Source organism: Brachyistius frenatus, unplaced genomic scaffold (assembly GCF_029030835.1).
Source record: "Brachyistius frenatus isolate BFR_SWC_R1_liver_20210118 unplaced genomic scaffold, ASM2903083v1 Contig_54, whole genome shotgun sequence".
NCBI lineage: Eukaryota > Metazoa > Chordata > Actinopteri > Embiotocidae > Brachyistius > Brachyistius frenatus.
The window spans coordinates 1,134,965-1,160,790 of NW_027210653.1; the positions used below are offsets into that span (position 1 = coordinate 1,134,965).

Genomic DNA, 25,826 nt, shown 5'->3' on the forward strand with positions numbered 1-25,826 from the left:
GAAGAAGAAAACATGTTCTGTTGAGCTCTAGTAAAGGACATGGGGCTGAGCATTTGCAGCTTAATTGTAGAGAAACATAAATCAGAGCAGATTGTACAGATCATGTCTACTACCAGACCAATGGTTCCAGGTCTCTTTTCTTTGTATCAAACCTAAATTTGAATGTTTTATGTGCTTAATTTACACACAACCATTCAAATTTGCGATACCACAGGGTATTTGCATTTACAATATCACATACATGAATCTTGAACATGCATAATTTGCGATTCTAATAAATGCAACAGTGGTAGGCAGGAAAAGACAGACACAGCAATTAGGAGTCAAGAGATGACTTTTATGCTTGAACAAGAAGCAATCAGCTGAAACGGCTTGAAATAGCAGAGATACAATGTACAAATCTTGGATGCACCTGGGAAACTGTAGTATTTGAAACAAAGAGCCCCAAGGCTGCATAATTGAGCATGATCTCTGAAGTGAAGCATCACTAATCTCGCACGCAAAGCAAAACTGAGATATGATTGGTATCGTTTGTCTGTTATGCAGCTATTCACTTATTCCAAAGAAACATTTCTGGAATTCTCCATTATATAAAGCCAACGATCTGACCCCCTAATGTTGTCTCGATATTTCTTTTCTTGCTGACCAATGGAGCAGCAAACCAGACAGGTAAGAGTCAGAAAGAAGTAGAAAAAAACGTTCCTTTTAAATCCCTCTACATGTAAACATACAGAAACTGATCAGAGTGGATGTAATTTGTTAAATCATGGTATTTGAACTGTTAAAACACATGATAGGTACTATGAGCAATGCAATGTTGTTTCTGAAAGCAGGCAATTGTTGAGAATTCACAGATATTTTGACCTACTAATAAACTTTGAAATCATAAAGCCACATAACCACCAAATTATTTGATATTGCATTTCCATCTATGAAACTAGGAAGTGATTCATTCAGTATGTTCGGAAAAATATGTAAAGACAATAATAAAACACCACAGACTCTACACATATAAATCTTAAAACATTATCCTAAAATTTAAAAAAAAGTAGTGGAACAAATAAAACCACAACAACATAATACAATGCAGTACAATTTCCCTGTAGTAAATACAAAGTCACAATGACCTGTAAACAACACCCTAAACTACAGCTTCCAAATTACTATGAAGCTGCATCAACATCCGATCTGACACCATCTCTGAAATGGAAATATTAGGTTTCACGAAAAGTAGTATTTAATAGCTACGGGCTATTGTACTGGATGGTATTATACTATGAAGTGAAGACGTTATTTAGTCGACCCCCTGTAGCCTTTATGTTCTAAAAGATTGTAGTCCTGTCACCTCCTTAATTGCATACCTCCCTTCATTATTCATGACACCACAAGGCAAACTTGAAGGTTATACAATAAGAATGAAGAGTTTTGAGAACAAAACGGATACATATTGATCAGAATTTATTAAAATCTGCCATTTGTTCAACAGAAAAAGAGCAGAATCTGAAGCTAGAAAAGGTAGTCTCCCCAACAGCAAAGAAATGCCACTTCATCATCCCACTGATCCTGTTGAGCTCCGACGTCTCAACTTCCAAACACCCGGTAAGTATGCAAAATGAACCTCAATGTGTTTGTGCTATTCACTGTGAATGTAAGACTGAGTGTGCATTGTGGAAAAGAATGCCAATGCTTCTGATTGCTTGCTTTTAAAAAGGCTCATACTCACAATTAGCCTAATATCACCCATCGCTTCTTCGTTTTAAACCTCTGCCTAATAGCCCCATGCTTTAAAAAGTCATCTTTGCTGAGAAAAAAGCAAGCAGTTTGCAGGTGAACAGTGGACAGGTGCTGTGAGAAGGCACAGAGGGTCAGAACTGACACTGGCCTCCCTAGAGACACTTCTCAGTGGAAAATGAAGAGGCAGAAATGCAATCCTGTCAGTTTGGCGGCATCTGTCATCTTCCTCTGCACCTGGGTTACCCAGGTCATCAATACGTGTCATGCTTAATCAGAACAGTACAGTCCTGCATGGTTGATACTGTGGCTGCTGGAAGTCACAGGGAGCTGCACTGCAGAAGGGTAAAGGAGACAAAAACCATCATGGCTATATGTCTCAGTCTGTATGCAAGCCAGCTGAAAGCAATGAGAAAGTAGCGACAAGCTGTAAACACTAGTGTTTATGCACTCTGACCTTTAGTGCTGAGGTGAGTGGTCAGTGGTCATGCCTTGGCTCCGTCATGTGGCTGTTTCTCGCCTCGGGGGAAGACAGGACTCGCAGTCCATTTATCACCTGGAAAGGCAGTGTGCATCTTTGCCCCAGTCCTGATTGAGTGACACACTTAACTGCTGTTTGAGTTCCTCTGGCAACGGCTGCTTTGCGACAGGTGTTCAGAGACTGCCAATAATGTTGTATATCAAAGCCATATTTTTCAGGTCAGCCAATATCCAAGAAGGATGAATTATCCCTGCAGGCTGATTTTTGCAAAAGATTATGCGTATTTATGAAAGCTCTTCAATGATTTTAGGACCATTACAGACAGTTTCATCCAAGCAAAGGGGTATTTTTCCTTTTGCTTCAGAGTGATCTCAACCATCCCTCCACTATTTCGCTCGCCTCTCAAGCCATCATTTTCACCCCCCCCTAACAGCCTTTCTGAGAGCTGGTATCTTGGCTCTCTCGCTGCTCAAAAAGGACCAAACATTTTTTCCCTGCCACCCAACCACTTTCTCTCAAGTCCTGAAGCGATTCTACATTAGACCACCTATCTCCCCTACTCTCTATCCTTCCTTTCACCTCTTTACCCCCTCAATGGACATTTTCATCTTAAGGATGCTTGATGTTTGAGCGACGGCGTGTTGCAAAGGGTACTTTCATTGTCCCCCTGTGGTGGAAATGGGTTTTGAGGAGTGGGCTGCGATAGAAACAGCCTTTGCCATCTTTCAGAGAGCCGTGAGAGTGGGTGGGAAAACAGCGCCGCTTCCATTAGCTAATGCCCACTTGTGCCAGAAACGAAAATGAAACATCACCTCAACCTTGTAGAGAAAAACTGTCACCCAAGTGGTGTGTCAAAACGTCACATGAATTCTTAAGGTGCAGGTCTTTGGCCACAGACTGGATTGTGACAGCATGTGCAAAAAAGTTGTCTTGGGAAAGTCTCAACGACCATCAATATTCAAACATGTTAATTCTCCATTGTCAAAGTAAAGCAAACTGAATTGAGGGCTGAAACTTTATGCTGTAGGCTATGCGAGTGTTGCATAACCATGTCAGCATTCTGAGGTTAGAGTCAATGCAAAATGATATACCACAATTTCCCAACAAGTTTGTGATGGTGGGATTTATCTTCCCTGTGTGCTTTCTTATTTCCATGAAATAAGCATGGTGGCTTAGCAAAGCTTCTAGCATGATGACTTGTATGTTACTAATGAATGTCCCATTTAGAATACACATAATCATTCAGCTACTTCTTGTCACATTTCAATTTCTGCCTTCTGTTTTGTGAAGAAAATAGTCATCACATTGCTAAGACGTCTGCTATGTATTTAATTCCACCGCCGTTTCCTCCACAGGTTCAGGTGCGCCCAGTCACCCCAGTAACCTCCATTTGTCAAGTTAGTTGGTCTCGATTATGCATTTGACATGATTTGGTTTATTTTTCAGCTTTCTCCTTTTCCATTTTTTGTTTTTTTCCTGCCAAGTCTTGTATTCCCATCATCATCTAATCCATCTGCTGTTAATGCTATGTCATCACAGGAGGCGGAGTTTGAAATGACAGCCTGAAAACATGTCATCACTCAAAGCAGATGTCAACATCTGGCCTAACATTGAATGTATTTTCGTTTGTTTGTTTTCTGGGATGTTTGTTCGTGTCTGCGCATTTCTGTCACGCTAACTATCCACTGCAGCATTCCGTGTGAATAACGTTCTTCTCTCTCGGTAGGGAGAGTCCCAGTGGGGCAAGTGTGCTCGATGGCCTCTCATTGGCTTCTGTGTCCATATTCTCTTTATGAGCATGGTCACTGCTTTGAGTGAACAAACTAGCCTAACAAGATCCACTCTTCCATTTCCCCTGTTCTAACCACATGCTGCTTATCTAATGATTCACTGGGTGTTTGTGCTTGGGTGACGTCCTCTTACAAGTCTGGTGACTGACCTTCAGTACCGTCTGATTGACAGGTATGGCTAGCCACCCTCCGATCCCTGTCATGGACTTGGCAGATCATCTGGAGCGCCTGAAGGCCAATGACAACCTCAAGTTCTCACAGGAATATGAGGTGAGTGTCAGATAATCTTGAGGAAGCGGTTATGAAGCGAGAGCGTTGTCTGAACAATGCAACATGATGCTTGGCATGAGAGGAAAAGTGCATTCACCGTGTACTCAAATAAACTATCAAATTAGATACATTTTAAACAAAACATCAGATGACTTTCAGTATGTTGCGTTGGCCAAATCCTGCACTGTTGCAATAAATTACAATTGCCTGAAAGCATAAAACTAGCTTTACAAACTCATGCCAACCACACAGCTGTTCAAGCATTTCATTGTGAACTTGGTTTGCTTGGTTGAGACCTACATTCGTGAAGAATACCTACACAAGAGCAATTTGAACGCACAGGTGAAATTTATAACATTAATAATGAGCCACATTCCAGTTCTACTACCAAGAGGTCATTATTAATGTTATTAGCAACACCCGCGCTGTTCCTGCATTGTCAAATGAATACAGATATGATATAAATATGAAATCTGCGTTTGACAATTAAGATGTCGACTGACAATTGATATCTGTATGGCGAGGAGGAGTAGAAAAAAAACAACAACAAAAAAAACTGCTCCTATCAGTCCCAAGAGGCAGCAAACAACACAAATACAGTTAACTATACACTATATAGGACGATAATTAGCGTTGCTTATCCTTTAGAACCTTAATGCTTTCCTGCTTAGTTAACAGAATGCACGACAAGATAACAAGGAGATTTCAGAGGCTACGATACACTGAAACGTTACCGTGCATGCAAATCTCACTCTTGAATGTACATATGGCCACTATCACAATAAAAATGCATCACACAACAAAGATGAAAGTTAGATTTATGTATCCTATGATTCAGCCTTTAAATGTAAAAGTCTAACAACCCTGTTGGTTGTAGTCGGTCAATGTAAATGTTTCCTGAATAGCAGCATCGCTATGTAGATGAACTTGCAGAGCACTCGTTGAGCCTGAAAACGCATGCAAGCAAGAGGTCCTTTCTGTCTGAGATATGAGCCTTCACCCTTTCTATGCTCATTTCTCTCTGCTGGGCCTGCAACAACTCCAAAATCTATGAGGTCACCGTATGGGTGCCTGCCAAGCTGCCCAATCATTATTGCAGCTTAAGTACATTGAATTCCAATTTCATAGTGCTTACTCGAGAGCAGTGGAAAGCAATTTTGCGAGCACAATGAAATAAAGATTTTTATTATGAGCAATGTTGCAGCCCACTGTTTCAACATATTTTTTTTTATAAAATATTAGGTTTAGCCGATGATTCGTCTCCCACATATTGCTGCTTAGGTGATTTCTGCAGATAAAGCACTCAATGCTGAAAGTGTTCACTCTGAGCTTTTATACTCGTATATTACTCTTGACATGTCCTTCCATATTCATGGTAGCAATGTGAAGTTTGTCATCATTAAAATGCCCTGAAAGTGAATAATAAAACTAATTGACATGCATTCATTGTTCATATTAAAAAAACTCAAAACAAACTCATAAAAATATGATCATATTCAGATTTTTCTACATTATAGCAAAGGGAAATAAAGGTATAACTTTCAGTGTCTTCTGTTGCACTTGGGTTTCTACGGCCTTCAGTGGAAATTAACTAATTAATAAAGCAAGTACAATATTTTTCACTTCATATCAAGTGGAATAATATGTTGCTTGTCTTTTAATTTTCCCTTTGTGATATTTTATTTCATAGTTCATTCATGAGTGATGAGGGACTTTTATCAAGCCCTGCTTTACAAAGCTGAAAGTGGGCTTAAGAGGCAAACTCGACTAGTCTCAAGTGTGGTATTCTTATATGTGTCATAAGGTCATGTTAATCAAATGAGCAAAGCTGGTGAACACAAGCACCTCCCATGTGACCAATTCTGAGTACATACTTTTGTAAATCGAATCATCAACATGATGGACTTTAGTCCAAAGACACCACATACATACAGTAGTTCAAAAAAGTGCAATATTTGAGCCTGCAAAATGTTCTCTCCCACTTTTGTTGTCAAATCTGCGAACAAAAAAATCAAATTAGATTGCAATGTCTGTTGACACCTGTTTTTTTTCAAAGCTACAGAGAAGCCAGAATAGGTTCTTCTTAAATCAATGCTCAGCATGTCTTAAATATCTTAGTTAGATGATCAAATAACTAAATCAGCATCCAGCCAGACAACAATAACTTACTTTGCACTCAATAAGCTCAGGTATATTTATGGAAAAAGCATGAAATACTTCATCATCATCATAACTTACTTTCGTAGTTTCTACATTTTGTGTGGTTGAAGTGGTTGTTATATTATGCCGGCAAATACTGTGTGTTGTGTCAAAGCAACTTCTTAAGTTTGTAATGGGAGCAACAAAGCAGGATTACATTAATACAAACGTGGTACCATCATACAGCAGCCAGTCATACACTGAGAAAAGCATTGTTTTAAATGACAAAGCTCTGTTCGATTTTAAGTTCATGTGATGGCTTTTTGATGAAAGTCTTAAACATATTTGAGATTATTTGACCTTGTCAGGAAACTATATTAATGCAAGAATGCTTCGATGCTCAACGGCTGGAGGTTAAGTAATATTTTATCAATATTTGATAAGCTTTCTGCAACACTGTTTAGACTGTTGGGACAAAAATTACCCATTAGGCGCAAAAGACTGCAATATGTATCAGAGTTTTTACTTTTTTTAAACCACCTTCCTCATAACCTTGGCAAACAAAGCCCTGGTTCAGTTTGAAGGCACACAACCAAGTATGACCTAAAGTTTCAAGGACATTCCTAAAGAGATGCATTTAAACACCAGTATAATACAATAGGTCAAATTTCCATGTTCAGTTGCTCTGTGGTAAAACGCATATTTCAATAAGCTTTCTATACAGATGCACAAACACCTTATGGGCAATTACTATACATTGAAATATGATGTTGTTGTATGTTCCTATGGAGGAAAATATTTCATTGTAATAACAGAAATGTACTTCTCTCTTACAGTCCATTGACCCTGGCCAGCAGTTCACTTGGGAGCACTCCAACCTGGAGGTCAACAAACCAAAGAACAGATATGCCAACGTGATTGCCTACGATCATTCCAGAGTCTTACTCTCTGCTATTGACGGTATGCCGCCCACCAACATCTTCCCTCCTAACGGCTGTATCAATTATACAGATCGCCAGTATGACAGAGTCCGTGAGGCCTCAGGAGCTCAAACATACTATCCTTTTAAATTATTTTCCCCCAACAGCATGCCAGCCTTCTTATTTCCTTTGATACCTCAGGTGAAGAAAGAAATAGCCTTAAAAATAGAAGACACTTCTCCCGGTAACATGCTCAGCTAAGCATTCAAATCTAACTAAACAATCAGCAACACTAGGAGGCACAAGTGAGTTCTACCAGCATCTATTGCTCTGACTTTGACAAGTACATTGGAAAGGACTATGTAGTTTGCAATACACATTACACTCCATTTTTTGTGGGTACCTTTTGTTCAAATATCAGACAAACACTCTTTTGCCCATTTGCTACCTGGTTTAACTGGACAAAACTCAGCAACACACAAAAGCGATACTGTGTGGCTAACAGGATTATATGTAAAGGACTTAAATCAAGATGTTTCAGTGCTCTGAGCATCATAATTTGTGCTTTTTCAATGTCACTGGAAGAGAGCACAGAGGGTACTTGAACCAGTCCAGGGAGATTCTTTGGTACATTAAAGATGTGTTGTACACTACAGCTTTAATGAATGTAAGGGCATTTTGAAATGGCTAGTTAAGGGCTGACTCCATCACCAGTTTATTGGATGAAACACAACTGCACATACACTCACAGCTATTAATTAACCATCTCCATTGAACTGCTCCCATGGAGGGCAAAGGAAAATAAAGCAGTAAATGGATGATGTGACAAAAACAGATAGATAAAGACTTAGAAAGCCCTTTTTGCAGTCTCCCAGAAGCAGCCGACAGCTTGAGCGTTGATGGAACTCCATTAGCCGGCCGTATAAATGCATCTGTACAACCACATTGGAGCCGTTGTGCTGTAAGAAGTGAGTAGTTCTCAGCCAGAGGGACATGAGGGACTTCCTCCTTTCCTTCCACAGCTTAAACAAAGCCTTTTGGCAAGCAATGTGTCCATTGTTTACTTTGATTGAGTTCTTTGAATAAAAAGGGATTTGGGATTTGACATCAGAGTTTGAAGACAGAATTTATTGATGTGGGCATGGATCAACAGAATCTCTGGCAAACAGGCAGCCTGATGGTTGACTACATTTGTGGACTTTAATTGTCATTGAATTTGCTGTACTTCTGACGACTTGGCAAAGCACTTCTTGACAAGTTGCCTGACCATAGAAAGCAAGTACTTGGCGGGATTAACCTGGTATGTAAAGTTAATCCCTCAGATTTTGTCTAATCTTGATTTGGCAAAACTGTACAGTTTATAATTCCAATTAGAATCTATTAAATTATGTTCACATGATCCCTGAAAATCCAGTTTCCTTCAAATTTGATCAACTCGAGGTTATTTTTGGAACATTTTGCAAGAGCTCTCTCATTTTTCCACTGATCTATATTTAGTGTCGGAGCTTTCATCAACAATACAAAAAGAAAATTGCTGAATTTTGAGTCACTGGCCTCCAAACTGACAATGAGGTCATCTTGTCAGATTATCAAAAAATCTACTGTGAAAACTTTTGAAATTTGTTCTGTAATAGCACCGTGCAGGAATCAGAAAAAGAGGGATTGTTGTCATCTGCTCGAAATGTACAGTATCTCAAAAGGAAGACACGACTCGAGCTAGTACCAGTAACTTCTGCTACTACTGACAGTGATCATCATTATAATCAGTCCAATATTGTACCCTAAAAGCTTTCTACATTTCTTTTGCGATTCGTTTGCCTTCCTCTGATAAGGACTGAGTGCTGAACAACACTGTGGCAATGTTTATTTCTTAATAACTATATTGACAGAGAAAATGGTGGAATTTATACAAATCCTGAGTGACAGAAAGCATAAAGGCAAAAACCCATTTGCAAATGTGCATTAAACAACTTGCCTCATTCTCATTAAACCACAGTAATGTGTCTTTTTGCTTCTTCTTTTCAAATTGAAAACACACTGGGCTTAATTGTACTTATCCCCTTGTCCATCACAGAAATGCACAGCCGCTTGGCTGTGTGGACAACTTCAACAGCAATATGAGAGGGTGGGGGGGACAGTTGAAAAAAAATGATGTGTGGGTTTTTCAATGTGTTCATATTCCATTTTCTTTCCTTTTTTTCTGTTGAATAAGTTACCTGGGAGTAAAAGGGAGTCTGGGGGAGAAGGGGGAGAGGAAGCAGTTGGAGTGAGGGGATTCTCTGAGACGTGGCGCCCATGCAGATGAGACTTATCTTGGTCGACCATGTGTGCACGGAGCCCCTAAACTGCCAGTCCTGAAGCATTGACTAGCTGTCAGCTCTGTCTCTTTCCCCTGGATTCGAAAAGGCTGTTGTGCCTTTCATTTAATATAAGCAAAGGAAAGGAGGAGTGTTTTCTAGTTTTTTTGTTGGTTTGTTTTTCTCCATGTGAGGTGATAGACCAAGCTTTATCTGTAAGTCGGTTGCAGATACGGAAGAGGGAAAAAAAAAAAAAAAACCTGTTGATTTAAATGTGTTGAGGATAACAAATACAAATCCTTTTGGACTGTAACACTTCCAAAACGGACTGTTTTATACTACATTTCTTACAGAAAACATTGGCTTTTCCGACATAATTTAGGAAACACAAAGGATAGGCTCACACTGTGTTACCTGAACACTATGTGGGAAGGAATCTGTCGTTACCGCTAACAAACTGCGGGGAAAATAAAGATTTAAACCAACTCCAGACGCCCTAAATACCACTATTGTATGACATTCACTGTCTTTTCCACGTTGTGTTAGACAAACAAAATCAACCATTTCATTTGAGATACCATTTTTGATTGATCTTCCAACTCATCTCTTTTTAGGTATCCCTGGAAGCGACTATATCAATGCCAACTACATAGACGGTTACAGGAAGCAGAATGCCTATATCGCCACCCAAGGATCTCTCCCAGAGACATTTGGTGAATTCTGGAGGATGATCTGGGAGCAGAGGAGTGCTATCGTCGTCATGATGACCAAACTGGAGGAGAGGTCAAGGGTAAGTGATGGAAATACACAAAAAGACACCAACTAAAACTAGTTATAAAGCCTACGACACAATTTTCCCATACTTGTTTAACATAAAAACTTGAATATAGACTCCTCAGTGACACAATCACTTTAAGTTCCTTGTCCTTATCTATTTTTTTTGTGATCCTGTTTAATTTGTACAGTATACTATATTCTGGCCCTCCCGAGGTGCCGACATTATTCTCCACATGAAGCCAGGCTGCATCCTGTTACCCACTGATATCCTCCATCCTCACACACTGTTGTCGTGTTGCAGTGATTAGTGGCCGGACTTACTTTATTGGCTTCATACTGCTGAAGGCACCGGATTACAATCAGCGATAAAAGGACAGACTGTTGAAGCCACATTGCTCTGCACAATGCACTTGCTAGTCCTTTAAGTGTGACGTGCTCAACAGCCACTATTTCTCTCTCCCAAACATCTTGCAGTATTTGACCGAGCACATGAAAACTTTACACGTACTCCGTAAGCTGCTGACCTTCACACCTGCATGCCTTTAAAAGCTTTACCTAGTGTTAACAGGGGTGCCGACTCAATCTAAACCGCAGGTTTCGCCATGAAATCTGCAAAGCAAATAAACTCTTGTCATGATTTGTTAGTTAAATTTGATCCCTGATGCCAGGTGTCTGTTTTACTCGAGATGTTTTGTGATAAAAGCATGCCTCTTGGCTGTTTCCTAGGAGACAAGCCCCACCCTGATCTGTATCTGCCATTATATTGTTTGACATTTGTAGCGCATAATGTGCTTTTGTTACAGCTAACAGCTCGTGTCTTTCATATTAATCAGTCATATCATTCACTGGGAAGCACTCAAGCTGTTTTTGTATGTTTCGCATTGCTAAAGCTCGACTATTTGCAAGTAAACACCGTAATGAGTCACTTCATTACTCCTGGTGTCACAAACACTCCGTTGCTCTTTGTGTCAATGTTATAACAGCTGCTAAGGAAATGGAATTAGTGGATGGTAGACGCCTAAGAAACTAGAGTATTCCAATTGTCCTGAAACTACATCAATGCCAATGAACAATATAAAGAAAAACAATTAAATTGGAACCCAGTTATTTCCTCCCAAACACAAAAAGTATTTCTCTTTGTCAGCAGAGCAGTAGTGCTATAATGGAACAGTGGTTTATTGGCCACTTACTGGGAAACAAAGCTGTACACTCAAATAACAATAAAGTTGAGACGATAATATGACTGGACACTGTGCTTACCTTTGTAATTACAGAGCATATCAGGACATTTATAATAGCACTGTCAACTCTATACGAATATATCAGACCACTTCATTGATTAGAAAATCAAGCCTAGTCAGCAGGAATAAGGGGAATTTGAACATTTCTTTTGTCATTATTTGACTTTGTGGACTTGCAGAATTAACTGAGAAGCAGAGAAGGGCAGAACGTGTTCAAAAAAGGCTCTTGAGACTTTGTCTAATGTGATATTTCTCTCTATTGCAGGTAAAATGTGACCAATACTGGCCTACAAGAGGGACAGAGACATACGGTCTAATCCAAGTGACACTGCTCGACACAGTAGAGCTGGCCACATACTGTGTCAGGACATTTGCACTTTTTAAAGTAAGAATTTTGTTATATACAAGAGCTACTTAAACCCCACAATGACTGTAGTCAGACTATAACTGTTGGTCACTAACCTCTCTCCATCTCCATAATCAGAATGGCTCCAGTGAGAAGAGAGAGGTGAGGCAGTTCCAGTTCACGGCCTGGCCAGACCACGGGGTGCCGGAGCACCCCACTCCGTTTCTGGCCTTCCTGAGACGGGTGAAAGCGTGCAATCCTCCAGATGCAGGGCCCATGGTGGTACACTGCAGGTAAGAAACAACATGGTTTCACAAAAACATCCTGAAGCATGAAATTGATTTTTTTCTCTCCATTTGCTGTAATGAATATATGAATACATATGACAAAACACAACGTATCCACGGTTATTTAGAGATTTGTGGCAGAGTCATTTGTGTGCTGATCATATATATATATATATACATATATATATATATATATATATATGTGTATGTATAAAAAAAAAAAGATTAGACATGAACCAGGAGAACATATATTGGTGAAAGGAAGAATATTTGGTAAGAAGTAAACTATAGTCCACTACAGCCCAAACAAATCAGCCCACTAGCTTTCACAGAAAGCACTTTAAATCAGAAGGTGTTTTCAACATCACGGCACAAAGAGGACAAGTGTCATTGCCCTCAGCAAACTTAAACATCTCCTCCCACACAGTGACACACGGATACACGCAGACCTGTCCTCTTCCTTGCTACACCACTAACATGTCGCACATCAGCAGCCCACAAAGTCCTTGGCTTATCCCTTGGGTTATTGCATCTGAAACAAATAACTTTCATGCCAACTTCACTTCCCTCAGCTAGATCAGCGGCCAGACTCCCAACAGAGAGCACAAAGATGTAACACAGACTTCTGGCTTGTCTTAACTCAGGAAGTCATCAGAGGCTCTGCACAGAAAATGTGACAGAAGGAGGAAAAAAAATAAAAGGAAGTAAAAAAAAATTAAGAAGCGGCGATAGTGAGTGTAACAGATATAAACTTTTGTCAGAAAGTGACAAAAAGGGAAGAGGAATTACTGAAGAATTAGAACTACCACATGCTGAAGTTAATTAGCACTAGTTGGCGAATCGCTTCAAATTGAAAACCCTGACTTGTTGCAATGAAGCAGAATACAGGAATTAATGTCACTCTGCAGATGGGAGTTTTTAATTCCTCTGGCTCCCTATCAGATACAGCTGTGTCCAGGCTCCAAATCCTTTATCAGACATTTCCTAACATCACGTTTTACCACAATTTTAAATACAGCCACTTTTTTTTTTTTATTTAAATAATTCTGGGAGTGTTTTGTGGTTAAGCAGTTACAGTTCAGATAAAAATGTGTTTCACTGTAGAAATCAGTGTAGATTTTTACTTTTCTGAAGCTGTTTATGGACATGCAAGAGACCTAAATAAAAGCTTAAGGGAAGAAAAAAAAAGAAGACTTTTACTGCTCATAATTGACAGCATGCAGCAGTTGCCTGATTAGTTGGTGCACCAAAAACTGCTGCTTACCATTAACGTACGTGCTAAGACGCCTCATGCAAAGACTATAAAGACATCAAAATAAGCAATCAAGGGCTTCTGATATGTTTGTGTATGAGAATGAATGATAGCTTCGGAGGGAATATGTAGACCTTTATAAAATCAAGTATACATGGTTTCCTTCTGCATAAATCATGAATTAGTAACATGTTTATTTATCTTCACTGCCAGTGTCTCCTATCTAACATGGATTATCCATATCCTCAGATTTACCCATCCAGTAGTTTCATCTATATTAATACATATAGACACCATAAGACAGAGATTTTCACACTTTAAAATAAAACAAACAAACATGAAATGTCCATAAATTATACCTCTGCTGTACACCTCTGCTGTAAGAAATGTTTGCACAAGTAGAACTCATTTTGTGTAGTACGTGCTTATGCAACATCATTAATATGGGTTTAGTGGGTGGCTAATACAACCTCCACAAGAATATTTAAGAATCTCAATCAAAAAAAAACCATTAAAGTACTTTCTACAGCTGACGTAAATGCTTGACACAAGGTAACGCGTTGTGAAATTTTTCAGGGACATTATTGCATGTTTTCTGCTTTCCTTGTTCCTGCTGTTTTCACTAACCCACAGGTCAGGGACTGTTTTTCTCGTGTATCTAAAAAGGTCCATCCAGGCATTGTGAGGTTGCAGAGGGGGTCAAAAGGACAAGATTAAATGTCATGGAGATCACTGGCTTCTCCCTGTGACTCAGAAAGGAAACTTTTTGATAGAACAACCTACACTTTCAGAGGTCTCAATTGACAACCTGGCCAGTTTCCACTTTTTTTTCTCTCCCTATGACTGGAGCCAGCAAATAATGTGGAATTTAGTCAACTGCCTCCACTTACGTTGGTTACAAATAACAAGTTGTGTATTGACCTTTTTTCAAGCAAGTGAATGTAGGACTGGATTAATGCTATAGGTTTGGTTGGAGAAGCTGCGATGGACTTTTTTTTTTATTGTGAAAAACAGTTGCCATGGGAATCAAATATAACTGTTCTGACTAAAGGAATAACTGCACCCAGGCAAATAACTTTGCTCGCCTGGCCAACTAGTGGTGACTGCATGTCTGTTGCGCAGTCTGTACAGCCATGATGAGGTGTTGCACTGCACCGCTGGGTGTGGTGAAAGTAAAACAGACCATACCTGATTGCAACCAGCTTTGTTCGTGGGTGTCTTCGGACATTCAATGGAGCTCTAACTTTGAATTCACAGGGGTTAGTGTAGCAATGCATTGACTCCACACACGACCCGATTGGAATAACTCTCTAACACTGGCTTCCACACAATCAAAAACCTAATACACCACGAGAGGTTTGGTCACACGGGGGAACGAGTCGCTGGTGGAAAAACGCAAACGTGGTCCGTTCATTTCATTCAAGCTGTACCGAGTAACCACCATCTTCCAGAGGGTCAAACAACAGCAACAATTCCAATACAGCTAGGTAAATGGATCGCTCCGGAGCACTGGCCCTAAGCTCTGCCTCCCTGTCACCAAGGCACGGTTGCATGAAGGAGAAATAGTCTGCTGCTGGCCTGTCACAATGGGAAAGATTCAGCAGTCAACTTTCTCCACTGAGTTGTGGCTAAAACTTACAAAGCCCAGTTTGAAGCTGAAGCCTGTCTGAAAGAACAGGATTCTATATCTCCAAGTTGGTAATGAATTTCTGATTTACTTTCCACATTTTGAAACGTATTCATGCACGCAAAGGACTAAAATGATTATCGACCCCATTAACAGCAATGCATGATCCTGGCGGGTTTCATTTTGTGTGTGTGTTTTTAATAGGCAGAGTAGCGAAATGGTGACAGGTTAGCCGACAGCTGTAGATTTTGTAACAATACATATGTAATTGCTTTCACTGCTGCTCATGCTTTATCTTCACAGGACTCATTGCAGCTGTATTTTACACTGCACTTTCTCTCCCATCCCTTATTCCCTAAACTCCTGGAAAGCATATTAGTCTGACACTTAATGTGTGTCGACGTCCAAAGCAGCTGGTTTTGACTGGCTGAAAAGGCAGTGTCAGGTCATTAGTGCACTCAGTCCGCCAGCTCCCCTTCAACTGCCAAATGTACCGACAGCTTTCTGCACCATCACACACACACACACACACACACACACACACACACACACACACACACACACACACACACACACACACACACACACACACACACACACACACACACACACACACACACACGTTAATAAAGAAATATGTTCCCGAGTATTTCCTTTCCTTATTTTTAGGGGGGGGAAAAGTGTTTAATATAAATTCCTGCAGCTCTGTCTTTTAGAAAAACTAACTTGAGAACAACACATTCACAATACGTGGCAGGCAGCATCTCAAGCTGCATAACACAATTCTGCCTTCCTTCTCCTCACGTCTCTCCCCCATTCCTCATCTTTCCCTGTCTCCGTCTCTCTGGCTCTGTGCTGTCACTCTGTCACTTGCTCTCTTGCAGGTCATCACTCTCCCATAGTCAGGTCTGCACTGTAAAATGTTTTCAGATTGGAAACAGCTGGGGTAAAGGCAGGAATCTCCTCTAGTTGCTGTATCCCTCGCCCAAGGGCTGAGGTGTTCTCAGTCCTGGAAGTGATTCATTCTCCAAATATCCCTGAGACACTTTCGTATTTCTTTTCACAGCCCAATTCTCTCTTTTCACTCACATGGACTTTTGATTTGCCCTACAGCCGGGACGAGTTTTGTCAAAACAGAGAAGAAAAAGTTCAGTCTCATTCAGCCAATGTCAGCCATTTTGAAAGTGATCATCAGATCATTTGTTAAAGCCAATGACTCCCTTACGTGTCTTTATTCCATTTGCAGCACAGTTCCAGTGCAGCATGGCACATTAAGCAGACTTGGCCCTCGGGGACTAACTTTACTCCCTCTTGAGTTTTCCTTCTCAACCCTTTCCCTGTTCCTCAGAGCAAATGAAAAACAAATGCTTCATCAGAAGGAGGAGGCACGAGAGCACGGCTCACACCTCGTAGGCATGTCAGCTTAATGAATTGAATAACCTATTTACTTTGGAGTGCCAAGTGCAAGGACTTGTCTTGTCAGTGCAGAGCTTTGCGGGAGGTGGGAGGAGAGTTAACGAACAAGATTTAACACTACCCTGTCGCCCTGCGGTAAATAAATTGTCATCAGAAAACATCTTCTGTGCTGAGCCATGCGCTATTAAAATGTGTCATGCGCAGGGTGGAGCATTTCTAAATCGTCAGCAGTCTGCAAAAAGGGGCTACATTTATACTGTGTGTCTCAAACTGGCCTGCAAGGACAGGTCAAAGTGAAACGGTAAAACATTTTCCCTCTTCTCCAGAGTGCTTTTCTCATACGTGTATTTTACACACTAATGCAAAAATGTGCCAGAGTGAATCTTATTGAAGAGGACCTGCCTTTCAGTGCCTCTTCTAAAGCTCTCATGCTATTTAGGTGCACTGTGTTAATCTGGCGGTATTAATTGTTGTCAGCTGCACTTCTCAGAAGTTGACCGGCACATTAACCGACCTGTCAAAAAATGTTCCTCTCAAATCTGCAACTGCGTATCCACATTGTGTTCACATTTGCTGTAGTGGCACTTTCCAGAACTCTGAGATAAAGGTTAAATGTTGCTGTTGCGTAAGTGATTAGCCCTGATCGGTTTGAGAGCACAGGTGGGGTCCAGAGGGGAAGGACTAGATTGCAAAGCCAGTGTTGAGCCCGTTCAAGGCTGTGAGTGCCAAGCCCTCTTCTCCACACAGTGCCACTTCAGATTTAATTACACTTCGAGCCAAATGGTCCATCCTGCAGTGACAAACTTGGCACAGACAGTTTACCTTTTGGCCTCATTGCAAGGAGAAACTTCTTCAAGCGCCTGCACTTGTTTAGAAAAGCCACTTCGTCTTCCACTGCACTGCCCCTCATTTCTGAGGATCAGACAGTCAAATCAATTGTGTGTGTTTGCCAAACATAGTATGAAGCTCATGCATATGTCAGATTATATAGTTTCTCCATAAAATAACGTCATAACCTTATTTCTGCTTTGTCTTGTTTGTAACCACAGTGCTGGGGTGGGACGCACAGGTTGCTTCATCGTGATTGATGCCATGCTGGAACGTATCAAACACGAGAAGACTGTGGATATCTACGGGCATGTAACACTAATGCGTGCCCAGCGCAACTACATGGTGCAGACAGAGGACCAGTATGTCTTCATACATGACGCGCTCCAGGAGGCCGTCAACTGCGGCACCACCGAAGTGCCCGCCAGAAACCTATACGCCTACATCCAGAAACTGACCCAGATAGAGGGTGGCGAGAATGTCACTGGCATGGAACTTGAGTTCAAGGTACAAAATGTATAGCTTGCTTAATAAAATATATATATATATATATGAAAAAACAGTGTTCCCACAGAATATTCTAAATATTGCAATCCACACCTGAAAAAGCTTTACACCAGCAACTTTCCATATGGAGAATTGAGCACCCGATTGGCATGCCGTGTCCCAAGTCACATCTTGGCCACGATGTCACTGATTAGCCGTTCTCAGTAAAACTCTTTTCCAGTTCCCATTAGTCCTCCTAGACAGCAAGGGGCCTGTGGTTTCCTCTCTATCCCAGTTAGTTCACTCGCTTATGTAACCCAACATATGATAAAATCCCCCTTTCTGGTTTCCCCTTCCATAGCTCCCCTTCCTTGAGTAGCAGGGGTCTTGGTTTACATGAAAACGCCAAACACAGGTTTCTCCTACCACAGAACAGTTGCCAGAAGGACTTGTGCAATATACTGTGCATTTCCAATGAAACCAGCCTCATCCATCCCAGCCTCTGTGGTGTTTCTGTGTGCATGGTATTGCCTTGCTTGTCACGCACCTACTTTCTTGCTGTGTGAAAGACGCTGATTCCACCAAGAGATGATAAACAGGTTAGATTGCACTCCACTTATGTCCACTTAAGGCTAGCTTGTGTATCCATTTCCCTGTCTTTTCATCTTATCATGCTATTTTTTTAGAAGAAGAAAAGGGGCAATCTGTGATACTAACTTTGATGCCATTTCAAAACTTTATGGTTACATGAACCATGTTTTTGCAGCTTATCATTTGCAGCTTCGGATTCTTCCTCACAAGACATGAAATTGTTCATAATGCTTAGATCTACAACATGCTGTTATTGTCAAACACAGTCAGTCACCAAGGAAATAAAGAAACACCCGGATGTCAGTGCTCCTACCCGGCAGCAGCACACTCACAGAGATCTTTTTTTTCTTTTTTCCCATGCAGCGTTTAGCCAACACTAAAGCCCATACATCACGATTCATCAGTGCCAATCTCCCCTGCAACAAGTTCAAGAACCGCCTTGTTAACATAATGCCATACGAGTCCACACGAGTGTGTCTTCAGCCCATTCGAGGAGTTGAGGGCTCTGACTACATCAATGCCAGTTTCATTGATGGGTACAGGTGAGTGCTAAAATACTCACATAACCAATCGGATTGCAGCAAATTAGAAAAGTATAGTACTCTCAAAATACTAATTGAACAGCAACTGGGCGATTAATTAATTTAAACAAAACAAGATCCATTGCCATATGTTGGTTTGTCACTGCATACATGGTTGGATATTTAAAGTTACAGTAGAGTTCAAATGCTACTTGTATCACATCTTGTATCTTGTGATTTTTTTTTTTCCCCCACAGGCAACAGAAAGCCTACATTGCAACACAGGGACCACTGGCAGAGACCACAGAGGACTTCTGGAGGATGCTCTGGGAGCACAACTCTACTATTGTTGTTATGCTCACCAAGCTAAGAGAAATGGGCAGGGTATGCGTGCACTTATCTTGTTCTGGCAGCCTTAGATGTAATACCATACATAGGTTCAGGAACTGAGAATACAAGATTTCTAGCAGCAGATAAAGCATGAACTGAGAGACAACATTTCTGGGAATGAGCACAATGAAGCTAGTCTATGAAGAAAATGTTGTGGCTCATTGTGGTATTCTATTTTTCACTCCCTGCAGGAAAAATGCCACCAGTACTGGCCAGCAGAGAGGTCAGCCAGATACCAGTACTTTGTGGTGGACCCCATGGCCGAGTATAACATGCCCCAGTATATCCTGAGAGAGTTCAAAGTGACGGACGCCAGGGTAAGCAGACATCGTTTCATAGAACAAAGTTTGAAGATCAAAACTTGGCATTGTGGGAATGCAACTCTAAAATCATTGTTGTTCGCAGTTTCGTCTTGTGGTGTTGTTTTTCCAAGTCTGGGTTGTGATCTCCAAATGGGTCACTGAGGACACTGACTGGATCAGCAAGGGGTCACCAATAAAAACATAACACTGAAGTCACACTGCACTTTAACGTTTTGCCACTGGAGCAAAAACAGTTAGAATATAAAGGAGTGAGGTATTGACCATACAACTGGTTATTCTAATGTTTTAATGCATCCCATAATGCAATTTCCTAACCATATGATTTTATCCGACAAAAAAGGAGATTTGAAGAACAGGGTTGAACACGCTGGATGGTGAACACTGACTGTAATGAACCAGATTTTTTTTGTTGCAGTAGTCATTAGCTCACAGATTTTGGCATTGTATCAAATGTTTGTTTATATCAAACTATGGCCTTAAGTGTAACATAAGCATAAGTATAAATTTGTGGAAATTATGACACATGTCAATGTGTAAAAAACAAATGTGGTGCCGGCAGCACTGAGCTGCCAGAGTTTTTAATTCCATCAAAGGCTTACACAGATAAATGGCGCAGGCTCCCTCCTTTGTAGAGCATGTTACACTGTCGCGTCAATGGGATTTCTTTCCTTATCGAGGGGATACAACATCACTTAAGTAATGCACACCCTCAAAGTCAATTCTCCAAGCATTCTGTCAAGGGTAGCACATCAAAGGAATTAGCATCTTTACTGTTCACGTTAAATACATTCAGGTAAAATGAAAGGCAACTTTAATAACAGAAAAAAGTCACGTATGCTTCAAACTTGTCGCCTGAGCTGGATGTTTTCAAGAATGAACTCTTGCGATGTAAAACTAAACAAGACGTGGATTAATGTGATGGAGATGGTCATGGAGTGAACCGGCAGGGTGTGACTGTCAGAAAACTACCTCAGACTGGTTCCCAAGTTTAATTTCAGTCCTTAATGTCCATTTTCCAGATGTCTGAGTAATGCTTTGTTTGTACATTCGTTCTCCCTTCCCGTCTTGTGTTCTCAGGATGGACAGTCACGGACAGTAAGGCAGTTTCAGTTCACAGACTGGCCTGAACAAGGAGTGCCAAAATCAGGAGAGGGTTTCATCGATTTCATTGGCCAAGTACATAAAACAAAAGAGCAGTTTGGCCAAGATGGTCCCATCTCGGTCCACTGTAGGTAAGTGACCAACCAACACAACCCACAAAACCAAGTAAACTGCATCTTGTATGAAGTGAAACAACAAATTGCCAATATGTCTTGAGTTGCACTATTATTGGAAAATGATACACCTGAACTGATATACAGTTTTTAGCTTTTAAGATGATCTAGCTTCTCTAGCGCCAACTTTAACCTCTTCGCCCTGTTGATCTCTGTTTCACAGCGCGGGTGTTGGTAGAACTGGAGTATTCATCACCCTCAGCATCGTCTTGGAACGAATGAGATACGAGGGCGTAGTAGACATTTTTCAGACAGTGAAAATGTTGCGGACACAAAGACCAGCTATGGTGCAGACGGAGGTGAGGTGGTCACTTCTACACCAAAGAAGCCATAACTGAGATACTGCTCTATAGCTGTTTGTCATACTGTAGACGATGCATTGAACCAGCTGCCATGTTACTAATTTAAAAGTTTACTCCAATAGCCTTAAAGGTCTGGTCGGATTTCAAGTATCCTCTTGGGCAAGCCGCCGTTAAACACTATGATTAATTTCGTGGCTGAACCAATCTGGAATGGTCGTGTTTCAGAACAGCTGACTAGTGTTTTCTATCATAAAAACCTTGTATTATTTTAAAGTTTTGAAAATGGATTTGTGTAACAAGCATAAAACAAATATTTCACTTGGTGTCTTTGAAATACAAAAAAGGTTTTGGTTTAATGGAAAAGGCAGCTTTAAGGTGGCTTATGTATTGAAACTACATTGGACAAAAAAAATGATACAGAAGATTTGGTCAAATCATCATTAAGAGGCAAAGGGGACTAAACTCTTCTCTCCTTTGTTTGCAGGATCAATACCAGTTCTGCTACAGAGCTGGCTTGGAGTACTTGGGAAGCTTTGATCACTATGCAACGTAAAAGACCCAGTATCGGAAGATAAAAGCAGAGGGCCCTTTGGAAAAAGAAATCCCAGTGAGCCTCTGTTCTGAGCCATAAATTCCTGCTTGAGAAAGTACTCCTTAACTCCTTGCTAACAACTCATTAAGTGTTGGATGTGCGACATGACTTGTCAAAAAATGAAAAAGATGATTCCCGGAGGACCAAGTATTTCCCAACCCCAATAGAACCTTGCCTTGACACAAAGTGAGGGAATCCTGACTGTTGAAGCATCATACGGAATTACCTTTTCTTTTGCTTCAAGGATTCATTTTGGGGCACATAAAACTGAATGAAACCAACACAACAAAAAAGTAAATGAACAGTAATGACATCGTCAGAAATGCATCAGTGATTATGAACCATTACGAGAGGCATTGGAGGCACACAGAATTGCGGGGAAAAAGAACTCAATGCACATTGTAAAAAAAAAAAAAAAAAAAAAAAAAAAAAATCTGTTTCACAATCAAGTCCACAGAACCATCGCAAAAGAAGATAATGCTTGGTCCACAAGAGCAGGACAGACTTAAAGTAATAATGAATAAATACCCCTTTTCCTGTCACAATGTTCATCATCTAAATTTTGGGGAGAGGGTGGAGTTCAAATGCTCTATAAAAGAAATACAAATTATTGATTTAGTTTTTTAGGACTTTATTATACAGCTGATGTGCTTTTTTTGAACTGTGTGAATTTCCTTTTTTTACACAAATTTATCACGAGGAAAAAGTGATAAAACGTATTCACGTAAATGTTCTTTTTTTTTTAAGCTGTAGAACTGTTCTAACGTATGTGCTATTTTGCAGAGAATCTCTTTGCTTTTTATTTTGGTTTTCCCTCATTTTGTTGCACTTGGTGCACAGAACAGAATTCACACTACCAAAACTTAACTTTGTTCAAGGGTTATTTTTTGGTCTTGATTTTTCTGTTTTTCTTTTTTCTTGTTTTGTTTTAGTTTTGTTTGTCCATGATCACATACATGGTAACTTAATTACTCCCATATAAACTGGGGCTTTGTGGAATCAACAGGGATGAGCAAAGTATGAAGTTGCTGCTACCGATTATCTTAGTTCTTCCATGTTATAATGAGGATAAGAGAGAACCTGATGATTTGGATACAGATATGAATATATAAATATATGGTGCAGATTGTCAAATATGTGAAATATATATATTAAAGTATAAATACAACATTCTAAATATATTGATAAAAAAATACATAATTTATGAGTACAAAGTATATGAAATATGGACTGTCTATGAAAGCTTCAAATCAAGAGTTGTGTTCTATGGGGGAAATGAATAGATTTTTCACTGGAATGCACATCAGTAGGACAAAACTGTATTCTGATTCAGTGCATCTTTTCTCGTGCAATAAATATGTGTGTTTTTAGATAGGGTTTTATGTGGATATGTTATTCACTCATGACATTGTCGTTTCCCCCCGCGGGTGAGGTGTGGGAGTGGGAATGTCAGGTGCCAGTCAAAGCATCACTGGTGCATTTTTCAAGCTCTCATACGGTTTGTAATTAAATCCAGTGGGGTCATACAGTCACACTCACCGTTCCACACAATAGGGCAAGGTACAAAGACGTCACTTACTTGTGGTTCTTTAAAGCATTAGGTGGTAATGACATCTTTTTTTTGTTCATTTTGCATTTAGAGTGCCTTATATTTATGCCTGTTTTTATAATGTTTCATTTAACATATTAATGTATCCTTTGAGTAATCTAGGCATCTAGTGTAAATGTAAATGTATAGTTTATTTACCTTCAGTATCCATTTGTCACATGATGAGATTATATATGCAAATAAGAACATTTCAAAGGTCATATTTTTCATTTTCAGTGGCCTTATTGTGGCTGAGTGAATTAGAATAAAACAGTTTATATATCACTGGCCTCTACAGAAAAACGTCAAGATGACAAATAGCTTCAAGAAATATATTTAACATTTTTTTTAGACCGTCAGGGAAGAGACTGCAGAATACTGGTCTCAGAACTAAACAGGATAAAATAACAGCCTATCAGTACAAGTCTTAAGGCCCGACATGAAGTTAATGAGCTCACCAATTGTAACTACGGTCACATTTGACAATGGTTCAACACGGCATACTCAGATTTCAAAACAAATTTGATCAATAAGGATGCCGAATGCACAGGTCGTCACCGAAGGGTTTCTTCTTCATGCCTTAGATTTTGACTTCATATGCGTCTCTACAGACAGCAGATGTAAAGAAATATTAACTACAGACAAAATATTAGTTCTGTTATCCTGACAATGCTACGCGGTGTGTCATGTCCTTTTTTTGTGACAGTACAGTAAGAGACGGGGTTTCGTTCGGTTATGTTTCAGTCTTTATGTTGAGCAGCATCTTTAACTTCTCCGTACCCTCTCTGATGGCTTTGTGGATGTGCATTCCAGGTGCTTTCTTTCCCTTGTTAACTCAAGCAGCTATGTGTTTTATTTTTGTCAACTGCTTAAATGATTACTTTTGTCATAATTTTGAGATATAAAAGTGCTATTATTTAACCTCATGGTGGCTAATGTTACATTATGTTCACGTCTCAGAACATGTTTATTTTCTCATCTTATTTTGCCCCTTTTTTTTTTTTTTTTTTTTTTTTTTTTTTTAATAGATTTTTCATATGCATGGTGAAACATTGCAGAATGGCCAAAGCTGGCCTGGTAGGAAGACTTGCACTTTCTCTATCTTTGTACTATGCACTGCCCTATTGATTCTAAACCCAATAATATATTACTTGAACCCATCTATAAAAAAAAAAAATCTCCTTCAGCGTTCACTTTGTGTGTATGTAAATAACACAAAAAAAGGTATCAACTCTTGAAAAAGACAAAAAAAAAAAAAAGTTTGTGGCGAAAAAGAGCATCCATTCCGATGCCATGGTTACTCCAGCAGATGACTTCAGAAAAATCTGTCCCCCAACCATCTGTTCTTGTGGCTTTGCCATTCAAGCTTGGAGTGTCATTAACAGAAATAAACGTTGTGTTCTCTGCTCTCTCTATCTATCTCTCGTCTGGATGCATAGACTGAAAATTAAATAATGAAATTGTAAAAAAAAATGGCTTGTTAAAAAGATCATACAATTACCTCTGATTAGTTGTAAGCGTAAACTGTTTCTTTCTCTGAATGAAAGGAGTGCTTTTTATTTTCTTACTTAGGTTACATTGGTGGCGAAAGAAGTCTGTATGAAAATCAGTTCTTTGCTGACACAAGTTCCATTTGTTATAAATGAATTCTATTAAAAAATGTCAGTGTTATGCATCGGCGTTTCACTTGTTTCCCTCCACCTCACTTTGACTTGAAAAGACTGATGAAGCTATTTTACCCCCTACTGGTCTGGGTCCAACATATTATCCACAGCTCTCTCATGAAAGGGGAAATTGAGCCTCACCACATTTGAATAGATTTCCATCGCTCTGTTTTTTCTGTCACTGATGTCAGCCACAATGAATCATCAGGGGAACCTTTGACAGATGAAGTGCAACGTTTTCAAAGCTGCTTTGTTTTTGTGGGTTTTTTTCTTACTCCGATTTTGTTCACTCTCGTGACACAGTGGGGTGCGGTACTATCACTCAGAATTAAAACCTCACTTCATTTCTCTTAAATACAGTTGTATGTTGCAGCACTGTAAATATTTTTGATGTATGTTCCTGGATTATATATATTGTTTAGGTATCCTTTAATCTAATACCAAAAGAACAAGACGAGTAAACCCTCCACCAAAACATCAACATCCATAAATCATAATCAACAAAATTCGAGAAATGATGTGGTTAACATTATGATTCCATATCAACACCACAAATGTATATACACAGAGGCCATGATTTTGGCCATCCATTTAACATGTATCTGGCAGAACAGAGGCCCTTTTATTTTAAGCAATACACCTAACTACAGCTTGTTCTTAAAACACAGATATGCCCAAATACAAGCATATATT

General features: G+C 39.9%; 1 protein-coding gene across 39 annotated transcripts in view; it reads left to right on the forward strand.

Moving 5' to 3' along the window:
• The window catches only part of LOC138624711 (receptor-type tyrosine-protein phosphatase delta-like), a 350,030-nt gene extending 324,890 nt beyond the window's left edge, over window positions 1-25,140 (forward strand). For 18 of the 39 annotated variants that reach the window (XM_069705103.1, XM_069705104.1, XM_069705108.1 and 15 more), the window contains 15 exons: window positions 658-669; window positions 1,487-1,599; window positions 3,568-3,609; window positions 4,175-4,272; window positions 7,248-7,371; window positions 10,243-10,418; window positions 11,912-12,031; window positions 12,131-12,285; window positions 17,624-17,909; window positions 18,843-19,021; window positions 19,258-19,384; window positions 19,582-19,707; window positions 20,791-20,945; window positions 21,151-21,286; window positions 21,774-25,140. In XM_069705103.1, coding sequence (XP_069561204.1) covers window positions 658-669; window positions 1,487-1,599; window positions 3,568-3,609; window positions 4,175-4,272; window positions 7,248-7,371; window positions 10,243-10,418; window positions 11,912-12,031; window positions 12,131-12,285; window positions 17,624-17,909; window positions 18,843-19,021; window positions 19,258-19,384; window positions 19,582-19,707; window positions 20,791-20,945; window positions 21,151-21,286; window positions 21,774-21,842 — 1,918 coding nt within the window. In that variant the 3' untranslated portion in view covers window positions 21,843-25,140. The remainder of the gene's footprint in view (window positions 1-657; window positions 670-1,486; window positions 1,600-3,567; window positions 3,610-4,174; window positions 4,273-7,247; window positions 7,372-10,242; window positions 10,419-11,911; window positions 12,032-12,130; window positions 12,286-17,623; window positions 17,910-18,842; window positions 19,022-19,257; window positions 19,385-19,581; window positions 19,708-20,790; window positions 20,946-21,150; window positions 21,287-21,773) is intronic. The other 21 variants (XM_069705116.1, XM_069705117.1, XM_069705141.1 and 18 more) reach the window with 3 other exon arrangements.
• Window positions 25,141-25,826: the final 686 nt, after the last annotated feature.